Genomic DNA, 15,155 nt, shown 5'->3' with positions numbered 1-15,155 from the left:
AAATCATTTAAGGAGACTGCATGTTTAATGCAATACACATTTATATAGCATTTATTTTTAACTCATGGAGGCCGGGATTGCCGGGCTCGTGATTCTCGCCAGGTAAAAGGAGGCGAGAAGGGCCGGTTCATCAGGTAAGTACCTTTCTTGCACTCTTTGTGTGCCAGAAGGAGCAGGAGTGTTTCCTCCAGGCCCAACAAGCTTGCCTGCCGAAATTGGATCCCTGTGATTGGACAACTCTCCCCTCCCGATTGATCTCCGCCCCCCCCCCCGATCAATCCACGCCCCCCTTCCCCCGATCAATCCACGCCCCCCTCCCTCCCCTCCCCCCCAGATCTATCCACGGCCCCCTCACCCCGATGTCTCTGTTTCCAGATGTCTCTGGCCCCCCTCCTCCCGGATGTCTCCGCCCCACCCCCTCCCCCTACCTGCGATATCAGATGTACCTGGCACGCACTCCCCGGCTGCTTTCCCGCCCGACGTGCAGCGAACCTGTCAATCAGACTGGCTGTCACGCGGGAAACCTGTTCAGAAAATTTAAAAGACGTCCTGCAGACAAATTCTGAATGATCTTTGGGAAGCCCATACTTCATGGTTTCCTTTCCAGAAATCCTGCGCTCTCTTCATGACTCCAAGTTGAAATCCAGGCCTTTGTGTTGATCTGTTTGCTTATCAAAACAACACGTAGTGCTAATTTTCCATCTTGTATTTCTAGCGTCACACTTTTTCCTTAACAAAAGGAGATTTGCTGGTATATGTGATGCACACATTCATCCTTAGATGCGCTTTATTAGTCAAGTCAATATAATAGAGCATCCGATCAGACTCCTTCCGATCTAAACTAAACATAACTCTGAATGCGTGTCCTCCAGTGATGTTTGTAAAGCAACACATGAATTTTGAATTGTCTGTAATTACGAATTCAGATGTTCTTAAGTATTGCCCATTTGGTTTGTTTCCATTGCATTGTGCTGTAACGTATATCTTGAATATTAGAGAAAGGAAACACAAAATCATGAGCTTGCACTAAAGGATGAAGTAACAGACTTTTTTACCCACCTAATGAAAATACTGAAGCATGAAATTTGGAAAGGAGCATTTAAGGTTATCTGAAAAGTGTTCCATATACAGAGTTTAAGTTGAAGTTTGTGAGTGGTCCAGCTGAAAACAGAAATTTGATTAGGGCAGCTAATATTTTTTTCTCTTATAAAATTGATTCTGCATAGAGGACTATAGATAAATCTTTTAAATGAATGCTGTTTTTAAACAGGGAAGTATGAAATGACTTTGAGCCAACTAAAGGAGAATTTGTGCCCCATGTTACTTGAGTTTACAGTCATTTGGGCTTCTAAACTTAATTCCTACTTTGAATAAATGCATTTAAACAGGGAATTATCCAATAGTACCGCGAGCCAAAGAAAGTAGGCTACGATCACCCAAATTTTCAGCTGAGCTGGAAACTACTGCCCAAAAGAGCCAAGTTAATCGTATCGTGAAACTTGCTTAGCTAGTAAATGGACTAGATATATATATATATATATATATATATATATTTTTTTTTAAAAAAATGTTCCCTGGATGTGGATGATGCTGGCAAGGCCGCATTTATTGCCCATCCCTAGTTGCCTACATTGTAGGTTACTGGACATTGAGAATATAGCCACCAACAATGGATTGGCCGAATGAAAGAGGAGAATGCTTGGATCATGAGATTGAGTTTATCATTGCACTTTTATAGCTTCGGAGTGGACCATTGGGCTGGAAAACTGAACAGCCTCGTTGTTTTAAACAGTGCACAGCTAATTTTGTATTTTGATTTGTTTTTATGCACTTTTTCCATTCTCATTAGTAACCAATTCCTTTTGTATTTGTTGATGTCAATTACCAAAAGAATTAGATGCATGTAGATTAATATGATCAGGTGATCTCTAAACCATTTGAACCTGCTAGTTGATGACTTCTTTGTAGTTGCTTGACTATGTAACATGTCAGCTATTGTACAGTATGAAGTGACCAAATAGCCTGGTAATCAGTTACATAATGTTTTAGGTTTTGATCAGTTTTCTGCCTCTTGTTATGATTTTTTTGCTTTTGTTTACTATGTATATTTTGTGTATGTACTTATACTGGTCCTAATAAGGCGGTCCCTTTTAAAATAACTTTTTTGGTCTTCATTAACTACAGGATCTTGAAACACATTATTACTGTTCAGCCTCGCTTTAATATTTGGCAAATAAAATTTATCAGGATCGTGTTTTTCTTCCTCCTTCCCCTCCTTTTTTTGGTATGTGTACTCATGCAAGTTAAAGAGTAAATTATAGCATTTTTCCTTGCTATGTACCCAGTGTCAGGATTAAATGCAGGCACATATACCAGTAGATGCAGCAGGTTAAAATTTCCTCATTACTCTTACCAATCTGAAAGCTCCTCATGCGACACATATTGTAAACTCAAACTAGTTATCCTTATGAGAGTACCAAATAGTAGGCAGTGTTGTGCTCAGGACTTGCGTAGAAAGTGACCAAACTATTTTCGCTTACAACTACTTGAGAGATTAGGATCCTGAAATTTCACCGTGGGATACTATCACAAGTGCACAATGTGTTCATCTGAAATTTCTTCCTCCGCTATTTTAACAGAGAAGAAATAGAGATGCTGGAATACTCTAGAAGATGATTGCAGATGAAAATGCAAGAGGTTGTTGCAATCATAGTTGAAAGACATCTAAGCCTGTCCTTCATCTGCAGTTATTCAGGTGACATGCTAGAGAGAATAACTGTCACGGTCACACAGATGCAAATGCCCTGAAATTATGCTGTAGGACCTTAGTGTACAAATGCTTAATGTTTTTGTATGAAATTCATTTGTTGATTATCAAAAGAGGAGTCAGACCATTTATTTTAAATGAGTTAATGGGCTCGATTTTGCGATCGCGTTTCCGGCGGGTTCCCAGCGGGGTGGCCCCGAAAATCCCGATATCCGGTCATGTGACCGGATCGCGACGAAATCCCGGCCACTTCCGGGTACCGCGCTGACGTGCGGGGCTGCGCGCGCAAGCCCCGCTGGTAGGAATCCCGCAGGCAATTAAAGCCAGCGGGGTTCCACTTGAGAGTACTTAACTTGCTCGTTGTGGTCAGTTAATGAGCTGAAGCAGCTGTCAAAAGAGGAAGTGTGGGATTTTAGGTTCAAGGCAGTGAGTTTCACACACTGGGGGAAACAGTACCGTTCCAACCAGGCATGTTGCAGCCAGCAGCCTGTGGCAGGTGCCAAGGTGCGCTCCACGGGGGAGAGCCCTCACCCACGCAGGAGGCCACCGCGTCACATAGGGCAACCCCTGCCCTCCACCACCCCCCGCCAAGCCAGAGGACAGACCGACACGAAACCGCAGCCCCAGTCCGAGGACCCACCCACCTACCCTGCACAACCCCTCAGACCAACACCTGCCAGATGGGTGGTGCGTTGACATCGTCGGAGGACGAACAGGATGACCAGCCCCAGCAGCCTCGCAGTCCACGCCGTCTGCCTCGGAGAGGTGGGGCCCCCCAACACGGTGCTGCGGCACACCCACCTGCACAGCAGGAGGGAGGGCAACCGCAGAGAGAGATGCGTCGCAGGAGGCACTACCCTCCGCACAGGGTGTACAGAGCGAGGCTCAGCTTCCTGGACCTCTCCGAGGAGCAGTGCATACGGAGGCTCAGAGTCAATCGCCAGGTAGTCGCCGACATCTGCAGCCTCCTTAACGACGAGCTGCTCCCTGATGGACCAAGCAGCATCTTCCTACCTGTCGCCGTCAAAGTCACCACTGCCCTCAACTTCTTTGCATCCGGTTCCTTCCAGGGTGCCACCGGGGACATCACCGGGGTCTGTCAGTCCTCTGCACACAAGTGCATAAGGCAGGTCACCGATGGGTTGTTCCGCAGGGCCTCCCACTACATCAACTTCGCCATGGACGAGCGCAGCCAGATGGAGAGGGCGGTTGGATTCCATGCCATGGCCGGCTTCCCACGGGTGCAGGGTGTAATCGACTGCACCCACATCGCAATACGGGCACCTCCGCATGAGCCAGGGCTGTTCATCAACAGGAAGGGGTATCACTCCATGAACGCCCAGCTCATCTGTGACCACCGCCAGAGATTCCTACACGTGTGCGCCAGATACCCCGGCAGCTGCCACGATGCCTTCGTCCTCAGGGAGTCCGCCGTCCCGCCCATCCTGCAGGCACCCAACGCCGGCAACGGCTGGCTCCCCGGCGACAAGGGGTATCCCCTCCACACGTGGCTCATGACACCTCTGAGGAACCCCATCACCGAGCCGGAGCGTCGGTACAATGACAGCCACACTGCTACCAGGTCTACAATTGAGCAGACCATAGGGCTTCTCAAGATGCGCTTCAGGTGCCTTGATCGTTCTGGGGGAGCGCTGCAATACACACCATTCAGAGTGGGACGAATCATAGTTGTCTGCTGTGCCCTGCACAACATGGCCCAACAGAGAGGGGTGCCGCTGGAGGAGGCCCCATCCACACCCGCCACCCACATTGAGGAAGGCGAGGGCGAGGAGGAGGAGGAGGAGGCGGAGGAGGAGGACGCGCCAGAGGATGTTGGACGACCCATGCACCGAGCCGCGACTCACCGGGATGGTCGCCGGGCCAGGGAGGCACTCATACGTCAACGGTTCTCCTAGAGTCAGACACTGCGAGGCGCTCGCATCTCCTCACCTGCACATGCGAGCGGCCATACCAGCCCCCTCCACTGAAGAGTGCTGCCAGTAATCCTGCACCCACAGCAGTGTGCCCAATGGGTGGCAGCAGGTGTTCGCCGTCATGATGGCCTCCACGGAACGCACCTATTGCACAAGCCGCGGAAGAATGGACGAGAGGTGGCAGGAGTGGTGAGAATAGACTATTTAATATCTCGAATGTGACATTATATAAGAAAAAAAGTACAAAATAATAAACACCCTGGTGTATTCCCTTTGTGATTATAAGGCCTTTGCAATTCTTTTCCGGGAACCCCTACGTGGTGCTACCCCTGTGGCTCCAGCAGAGGTAGTGGCAGGTTGCTCGTCTTCTTGCCTTGACCGGGTAGATGCTTTTGGCGGACGGCCCCTGGGTTTCGGTGCCCGTGACGGCACCTCCACAGACTGCTCCTCCTGCACCGGGGCAGGGGCAGACTCGGCCACCTGGAGAGGAGGCACCATTGCGGGTACTGGTTGAGAGGTGGGCGACGGGTGGGACGTGGGGGCGCCTTGAGAGGCGTCCCCGCTTCCATGTCCCCGGTCACCATCATCCCTCTCTTGGCCTCGGCCCACATCACCCCTTCCACCCTGCTGGACGGCAGTTTGGATGGCATGTGTGAGGCCTTGCAAGGCCACCCCTAGTGTATCCCTCAGCCTGTTGATGGCGTCGGAATGTTGCTCACCCTGAATCCGTACAGACGTTGTCAGGGCCTGCATGGACTCGATCTGGAGCTGTGCGTGACGCTCGAGTGAGGCCAGCCTGTCCTCCACCGCAGACAGTCCCGCACCTACCTGCGACACTGTGTCGCCGGTACCCTCCTGTGCCTGCGCCACCAATGCCCACATGCAGGAGGTGGACTCCTCCATCGCCTGCGCTATTGTGGACAATGCGCGCGGCACCTCTGCCAGTACCTCAGCAATTAGCTGGTGGCCCTCGACGACTCTCCTTTTCTCTGGTGGCCCCCTGGGTTCAGCATCTGGGTCCGGCTGAGCAGAGCCTGGAGATGAGTGCTCCCTCCGTCGCGGACCCTCCGCGGCTGCCCCTGCCACCAGGGTCTGCTCATGCTCGCTCGTGCGCAGTGACTCACCAAGTGCTACCCCAACTAGTTGGCGAGGGGGACCCACCGAGGTGCGTGTCTCTGCGCTGGTGGATGGTTGGCTCTGATGTGACGATGCACCCTCAGAGACCGCCATGTCCTCTGAGGAATCGCCCTCCACGATCGCTTCACCCAAAGACGGACCTGCAAGAGAACAGAGGGCACTTTGAGGCATGTGGACCAACTTGACAGTGCGCCTGATGGCAGGTGATGAGACGGTAACTCGCGATCATGGATGTTGAGTGTCAGCTTTCCCTTACCGGCCGTTTCGGCAGCGACACACTCGCCATCGGCCACCGACAGGCAATGTCGCGTGCGGGCGAGGTCGAGCGCCTCCACCTCTGCGTCGGTGAGCTCCACCACCTGCGGCGGCCCACCTCCGGTGCGTGCCCTTTCCCTATTGTTCTTGCTTCTCTTCTCCTGTGAAGGCAAAACACAGATGTGTGAGTGGGTGCGTATTGCATCGTGAGACGCATCGAGCATCGGTGTGGTTGGGTTGAGCGTGGCGCGGATGGATGGGAGGAAGCGTGGGCCACGTGCCCATCCCATTGCATGGGGATTGGGGTGTGTGGTAGTGTTCGGGTGGGGTCAGGGACGGTGGGTACTTGCGTGCACGGCGAGGATGGTGAATGAGTGGCTGTGAGGATTGCTGATGGAGCGCAGTGGTGGCTGTGCAGGAGGGGGTTGTGATCTGTTTGGCGTGATGGTGGGGACGGGATGTGGGAGGGTGCGTTGGTGTACTCACCTTGCCAGACCTAGTCAGGTCATTGAAGCGCTTGCGGCACTGCTCCCAAGTCCTTGGGGTGTTGCCCCTGCTGCTCACCTCCGCCGCCACCTCTGCCCATGCCTTCCTGGTTGCGGCGGCAGGGAACTTGCGTCCATCTTCTGGGAAGAGTGTTTCCCTCCTCCTCCTCACGCCCTCCAGCATCAGCTGCAGTGCCAGGTCTGAAAAACGGGGCGCAGCCTTTCCCCTTTGCTGAGCCATCGTCTCAAACCGCTTGCTTGTAGCAGGAGGGGCTTTGGGAGACTGCCCCTTTAACTGGAGCTCCTACATCGCGTCGACGGTACTGCGCATGCGCAGCCGGCCGGCACGCAGCTGGGGAGCGCAGAACCTGGAAGCAGGGCTTTATCAGTTCAATTATCCCGCGATCGCGTGGGGGACGCACACGATTAGCCGTCCGCGTTTTCCACGCTCCCGGAGGACCACCCGCTGGGAACCCGCAGGCCTGCTAAATTCGAGCCCAATGTCTCCATCAAAATAGCCATGATGTGGAGATGCTGGTGATGGACTGGGGTGGACAAATGTAAGGAATCTTACAACACCAGGTTATAGTCCAGCAATTTTATTTTAAAATCACAAGCTTTCGGAGATTATCCCCTTCGTCAGGTGAACGAAGGGGATAATCTCCGAAAGCTTGTGATTTTAAAATAAAATTGTTGGACTATAACCTGGTGTTGTAAGATTCCTTACATTTGTCCATCAAAATAGTCGAGGGAGGAATTTCAAGCATGCTTATGCGCTACTATTTTGCAACATAATTTCAGGGCTGAACTTCCACACAGCTACTAGAAATAGCTACATGAAGTTGTCCATTGGAGAGTGCTGACCTCGTACTACAGGGCAGTCTTCATGTGTGTCTGACTGTTGATGGCTCACTTATCTCCCAATGGGTTCACGTACACCCTTATTTAACAACAGGCTCACAAGAAGGCTTGGGTGAAAGTCAGCGTACAGCATTTGGATTCAGGCAGGTAAAGGTCTTCTTGGTAAACCTGAAGAAGTTCTAGGTTCAGGGACATAAACATTGTAGGATCCAGTTTTTACTGAGCCAAGTTTCATTCTGTTCAAAGGATACAATTTCTATAATTACAGTGTATAGGATATACTGAAACGTATAACGGAATCACAAAAAAGTCATAACCACCTTTGTGATTCATTCAGCATCCTTAACTCTTCATATTTTCCTTTAACTAAATCTAGCTCAGTGCATCCCATCTCCTCTTCCCTTTTACAGCTGCTTGACAACACAGTAGCAACTCAAGCACCAGAGGTAACGTGTCTCTACATTTGTCTACTTAAACCAGCCTTATCTTTTTAGGTGTTTTAGTGACTGAATCAGAATGAATCTGAGAATTAAAACGCCCTTCTGTCCTTCTCCCCTGCTTCATGGTACCTACCCCCCAGTTGACTATCATGATGCCATGTAGTAAAATATCAACAACAAACCTCTGGAAATAAGCACTGGTACAAAAGATTCAGCATGTTCCTGACACATCATGCTCATTGTAATTGTTGTAGCAATTTGAGGTGATGAATTAAAAATATTACACAAAAGGCATGTTATGGGAACATTAAAAGTGTAATGGTTTAAGTACAATTTTTCCCATTGATAATTTACTAAGCAAGCCTAGTGTCAACATTAAATCTTTTATTCCACATGCCATCGGAGAGAACAGGAAGCAAAATAAATGGTTTCCGCTCCAGGAACTAACACTATAGAGTTGTAACCCCTGTTGGTTTGTTGATCCTGTTGACAAAGAGTCTGTGCCTTTTCTGTTGATCAATGTTAGTGAAATACAGTATTTACATATTCCCTCATCCCTAAGTGTATTTTGGCAGAGATATGCATGGCATGTGGAAGAGAATGAATCTAGGAGAAATTCAATTTACTCATTGGTGGTCTAATAATTTTCATTTTTTGAAGAAGTTTTCCTCTTGTACAAGTCTTTGTGCTGTCTGAGTAGGTGGCTTCATATACAATGTATTAAAAAATATGAAAGTATGTGCCTAGAGGGACAAACAGGAGAACTGTGTTCTTGAGGGGGAGATTCGAAAGAGAACTTTAGGCAAGATGCAGTGCTGACAAAATAAATGCACTCTTATTCAAGACAAATTGTTACATTATAAAATCAGAGTTGTCCCATCGTACGATCTATAGTACTTTTAACAAAATCAGTCACGTAGATTGTTCCTTTAAGAAATTACTAAGCAGTTGCACAGTTTTTGTGTGAGATTCCAGTTAAAGCACCTTTTGGCACAGTTTTAGTTGGTTATATGAAAAAAACTGGAATCTGAAAATATTGTATGAATAAATACTTTCAACTAATAGATTGAGGCTGATTTAGTCCTGACACCCTTAATGTTTTGTGTGCCTACAGATGGGAGACTCTATGGGCAGGGGACCCTGGGAAAGTGAATATCTCACAGGCTCGCCAATTTACACCGTGCATTAAACAACTTAACTTCACTACAAACTTGATTCGCTTGGAACTGAACAGTTCTCTCCTAGAATACTATACTGAGTTGGATGCTGTCCTGTTACATGGTGTTAGGGATAGGCTTCTTTCCCTGCATAAACCATCTATGTTAGATCTGGAAGATGATGACAAGGATGACCATAGTTTAGAGTTCTTCAATGGTCAGTTCAGTGGAATAACCTTGCCTGAATGCACCAAGAGTGGTTACTTTGAAAAACTACCTTATGAGGTAAGAAATTTAATAGAATGCATACAGAATATTTTCGGATCAGATTTAATACAGTATTATGTTATTATGTTTATAGATTTTTTCATATATATTTAACAAATGTTACACTTTTTTTAGTCTTTCTTGAGCAACCCTGGTCTTGGCCACAAGAATGAACGGATGGCTCGCTCCCAGGCCTCTTATCAATTCTAGCATCTAACCCATGGGATATCAGCTTGCAGCCTGAGTTGACTTTTTCTGTTGGTGTGGATATGTGTTGTTTTTAACCATCTGTCTATCACTCTGCATCTAGGTAGCTTAATGCACATCTTGGCTCATTGTATATGGAATTTATCCTTCAGCATTGGACAGGGATTCAAGTCACAAAACAGATATGTCATTCTACTCTTATGGTGTTTAACTATTTGTTATTTTGTAAAATAGAAACTCCATCCATGTTAGTCTTTTAATGTTTTTTTTAAAAAAAACTAGTAAAAGTGTCTGAAATCTATTCATCAGTTTAATAAAAACTGCATTGTATTTATGCCACTCATTATTATGTTAGTATAAAATTTACAATGTCATTTGAATTATAAATTGTTTGTATCTCTTCATATTTTCTGCTAAATAGCTATCCATGCATTAGAAAGTGGTGTGGGGTGAAAAAGCTGCTAATACTGTATTGTGTATTTACACTACACTCCTTGGGGACTAATCAGTGCCATTATTTAATTTTTTAAATTTCTGAACAAGAACTTAATTTATCAGAACATGTATTGTATCGAAGTGCTAAAACTGTGCACCTTGGTCACAGAATAAAGGACTTTAATCTGTTCCAATTGGAGAGTGATGGTGCTGTAATGAATTCCCCTGTATTAGTATAATTTAAGCAAATGTATATTGGGAAAAAAGAAAGACTTGCATTTATATAGCATCTTTCACGACCTCAGGACACCCCAAAGCACTTTACAGCCAATTAACGACTTTTGAAGCGTAGTTGCTTCCATAATGTAGGAAACGCAGCAATCAATAAGCGCGCAGCAGGCTCCCATAAACAGCAATGAAATAAATGACCAGATCATCTATTCTAGGTGTTGGTTGAGGGATAAATGTTGGCCAGGACATCGGGAAAACTCCCCTGCCCTTCCTCGAATAATGCCTAGGGATCTTTTACGTCCACCTGAGAGGGCAGATGGGGCTTCGGTTTAAAGTCTCATCTGAAAGATGGCACTTCCGAGAGTGCAGCACTCCCTCGGTACTGCACAGAAGTGCCAGCCTAGATTATGTGCTCAAGTCTCTGCACTGAGCCAAGGCTGATATCTATAAGATTATCAGGTAGTGTTTGTTTTATTACTGGAGTCTGGGAACACTTATCAGAACCACTTAACATTTGCCAAAAATTGAGCACCATGGCAGGCCAATGCTATTTCATTATGGTATTAAATATCTAATTTCTGTTGTAATATTGGAAAGCCTTTAATTCTCTTTTTGTTTGTTTTTAAATAGATAATGGCAAAGATTTTGCTGTACCATTTGCATATAAATAACGGTGAGGCTAAAGACGCTCGCCGTTATTTATATGCAAATGGTACAGCAACTTCAGGCGAGGGACAGATGCGCGGTTAAACTCAAATATCCAGAAGTTGCTGTCCGAGATGCGCCTTTCCGTTGTTAGCTTCGCAAAAACGGCATCTCGCTTTATGCCTCACCATTGAATGGCGTGAAGTTGCACGATAGATACGAACTAAACTCGCCACAGAAAGTTAAGTCTGTCCATTCCAGTCTAAGTACCCTTTTAATAAAGTGTTAATTACTGCCAGTCAACCTCTCTGATCCTGAAATTTAACTATTAATAAGTGTGGAGTCTCATTCCTTCAGCTTTTAATTGCTGTTGCAGATTTTTAAAATGTAAAATTGTAAATTTAATTTCTTTTTAGTTTTCCTTTCTGTCTCTTTTTTCTGTCCCTCATAATCCAATCTTTCTTTCCCTCTCTTTATCTCTCTGTACCTGATTTGACATTTAATTCACCCACTCTAATTCACACGTCCTTCTCAGTCCTTGTGCTGTTAATTTCACAATCCTTTAATCTGATTGGTTAAGGAGATACACAGTTGCTTGCCCTGTTCACTCAGGTCCCAGATGCCCCATTTCCCTCACTGCGATGTGATCAGCTCGCACTTTCATCAACTTGCCACGCAAAAAATTTAAAAACCTACCAACAGGCAAGGACAAGTCTAACTAACGGCAAACGCTGTTGGGTGCCCTACCACAGCAAAATCTGGGCTAATCATTTCTACTTGTACTATTTTTTTCTTGTACCTAAGCAAGCAAAGCTGCACAATAAATATTTAGGTCAACTGTTTTGAGATTGTGCTCTGGTTTACCCTTAATCTACAATGGTAAAAATGACCGACAAAAAGGATGGAACAAGTAAAATCTGAACTGTAATAAGGAACACTTTTGTGTAGTAGAATATTTCCAATCCCCAAACTTTGTGCATTTGCTTTAATGTATATTGTAACCTTCTAACCCTATGTAAAATTTGCCAAACGTTATTTGTACATTATGAATATGCTTGTAATTCTGTGTTATACACAATAATTCACATTGTATGTTTATAATGAATAGCTGGTACAAAATGGTATGGAAATAAAAATGAACATTTTGGAATGAGATCAAATTGGCTATTAACAATATTGAGGAAAAATCAGTAACCATTCTATTTTAATTTGCTTCATTTCTGCTCTCTCGTCAGGTGATTTTTTTTGACTGAAGGAGTGGGCAAATAATGATTTTTTTCCCAAGATTCTGTCAGTACTTCTCTGACTGGTTGATGGAGGTGATATGCCTGACCTACAAGTGCTTGATGCTGATACTGAGGGGATGAATTTCCACGAGGGCTCTTCCGCTCATCTGCCATAACCTCAACAGAAGAGACATGGAATCCTTGGAAAAATGGTGTAAACGCCTGTGGAAATTCATTCCCTGAAGAGGGATGAGGTTCGGCAGGAAGATTTTAAGGAGTTAGGAAAGAGAGTAAGAAGCAGGACCTCAAAGGTAGTAATCTCCCGATTACTCCCAGTGCCATGCGCTATTGAGTACAGAAATAGGAGGATAGAGCAGATGAATGCGTGGCTGGAGAGATGGTGCAGGAGGGAGGGCTTTAGATTCCTGGGGCATTAGGACCGGTTCTGGGGAAGGTGGGTTGCACCTCAACAGGGCCGGGACCAATATCCTTGCACGGAGGTTTGCTAGTACTGTTGGGGAGGGTTTAAACTAGCTTGGCAGGAGGATGGAAACTTGAATGTAGATTTGGATGGGACAGAATCAGAACTGGAGATAGAAGGCAGAAAATTAGTAAGTGACTTAGGAAGGCAGAGGAGACAAAGGTTAGAAAATAAACAGCAAGGGAGATTGGCAGTGCTTAAAGGTATATACCTCAATGCAAGGAGTATAGTGAATAAGACAGATGAACTGAGGGCACAGATAGACATGTGGCAGTATGATATTACAGAAATAGCTATTACAGAAATATGGCTTAAAGAGGGGCAGGAATGGCAGCTCAAAGTTCCTGGTTACAGGGTTTTCAGACGAGATAGAAAAGGGGATTCAAAAAAAGGAGGGGGGGGGATGGCAATTTTGGTTAAAAAAACAATTACAGCTATGAGGAGGGATGATATATTAGAAGGATATTAAATGAGGCCAAATGGGTTGAGCTAAGGAACAAAAAAGGGGCAGTCACATTGCTGGGAATGAACTATAGATCCCCAAACAGTCAGAAGGAGATAGAAGAGCAAATATGGAGGCAAATTTCTGAGAAGTGCAAAAACAGTAGGGCAGTAATAGTAGGGGATTTCAACTACCCTAATATTAACGGGGACACAAACAGTGTGAAGGGTATAAAGGGTGCAAAATTCTTAATTTGCATTCAGGAGAACTTTTATAGCCAGTACGTAGCAAGCCCAACAAGAGAGGGAGTAGTTCTGGATTTAGTTTTAGGTAATGAGGCTGGGCAGGTGGGAGGAGTATCAGTGGGAGAGTATTTTGGTGGTAATGATCATAATTCAGTTAGTTTCAGCATAGTTATGAAAAAGGACAAAGATAGAACAGGAGTTAAAGTTCTCAATTGGGGAAAGGCCAATTTTACTAAGCTAAGAAGTGATTTAGCAAAAGTGGACTGGAAACAGCTACTTGAAGGTAAATCAATGTCAGAGCAGTGGGAGGCATTCAAGGAGGAGATTCAAGGGGTGCAGAGTAAAAATGTTCCCACAAAGAAAAAGGGTGGGGCTGCTAAATCTAGAGGCCCCTGGATGTCAAAGAGCATACAGGGTAAGATAAGGCAGAAAAGGAAAGCTTATGTCAGACACTGAGAACTCAATACAACAGAAAGCCTGGAGGAGTATAGAAAGTGCAGGAGTGAAATTAAAAAGGAAATTGGGAAAGCAAAGAGAGGGCATGAAAAAATATTGGCAGGTAAAATCAAGGAAAACCCAAAGATATTTTATAAATACATTAAGAGGAAGAGGATAACTCAGGAAAGAGTAGGGCCTATTAGAGACCAAAAAGGTAACTTATGTGTGGAGATGGAAGATGTTTGTATGGTTGTTAATGAATACTTTGCATCTGTCTTCACAAAAGAGAGGGACGATGCAGAGATTGCAGTTGAGGAGGAGGAGGAGGAGGAGTGTGAAATATTGGATGGGATAAACTTAGTGACAGAGGAAGTATTAAGGGCATTAAGAACATAGGAACAGGAGTAGGCCATTCAGCCCCTTGTGCCTGCTCCGCCATTTGATAAAATCATGGCTGATCTGTGATCTAACTCCATATACCCGCCTTTGGCCCATATCCCTTAATACCTTTGGTTGCCAAAATCTATGTGAAGGTTAAAGTCCCCCATTAAGACCACTATGGCTTTCTTACATGCTTGTCTAATCTCTGTATTTATACAATCTAGCACTTCAGAGCTGCTGCCAGGGGTCCTATACACAATTCCCACTATAGTCTTAGATCCTTTCCTATTTCTCAATTCAACCCATAAGGTCTCTGTTGGCTGCTTACCTCTTGATATATCCTCCTTTATCATTGAAGTGATTTCTTCTCTAATCATTAAGGCTACTCCTCCCCCTCTTCCATTTTCCCTAACTCTCCTGTAGACCTTATAACCCGGTATATTTAATTCCCAATCCTGACCATCCTGCAGCCATCTCTCAGTAATAGCTATCATGTCATACCCTCCAATTTGAATTTAAACCTGTAGTTCATTTAATTTATTCCTTATACTCTGCGCATTTGTATATAGAACTCTTAGTTGGGCCACACACCCTAGCCTGACCTTCAGCTTTGATGCTGGGTTAATCGCCTTACGCCTTCTAGTTTTCACTTTATCTGTAGTGTCTAAAGTACACTTTCTTTCTGCTGCTCTGTGCTTTTCCCTTTCACTTGTTCTTGAACAACTGTTTGTACTATTTGTATTGTAAATTTCCCCTGGGTCTTCCCCTCTCTTGCTGCTCTTTACTCCCTACTGACTCCCTGCTCAGGTTCCCATCCCCCTGCCACTCTAGTTTAAACCTTCCCCAACAGCACTAGCAAACACCCCCGCGAGGACATTGGTCCAGATCCTGTTCGGGTGTAACCCGCCCCGCTTGTACAGGTCCCACCTTCCCCAGAACCGGTCTCAATGTCCCAGGAATCTAAATCCCTCCCTCCTACACCGTCCCTGCAGCCATGCATTCATCCGGTCTATTCTCCTGTTCCTATACTCACTAATATGTGGCACTGGTAGTAATCCTGAGATCACTACCTTTGAAGTCCTGCTTTTTAATTTATCTCCTAACTCCTTAAATTCACCTTG

General features: G+C 45.5%; 1 protein-coding gene across 2 annotated transcripts in view; it reads left to right on the top strand.

Moving 5' to 3' along the window:
* Positions 1 to 15,155, top strand: part of fbxl4 (F-box and leucine-rich repeat protein 4) — a 142,766-nt gene that overhangs the window by 39,406 nt on the left and 88,205 nt on the right. For both annotated transcript variants that reach the window (XM_067984773.1, XM_067984772.1), the window contains one exon: positions 8,994 to 9,321. In XM_067984773.1, coding sequence (XP_067840874.1) covers positions 8,994 to 9,321 — 328 coding nt within the window. The remainder of the gene's footprint in view (positions 1 to 8,993; positions 9,322 to 15,155) is intronic.

This window comes from Heptranchias perlo, chromosome 5, assembly GCF_035084215.1.
Source record: "Heptranchias perlo isolate sHepPer1 chromosome 5, sHepPer1.hap1, whole genome shotgun sequence".
NCBI lineage: Eukaryota > Metazoa > Chordata > Chondrichthyes > Hexanchiformes > Hexanchidae > Heptranchias > Heptranchias perlo.
The sequence above is the reverse complement of the archived record's forward strand: the minus strand, read 5'-3'. Positions and strand labels throughout refer to the sequence as shown.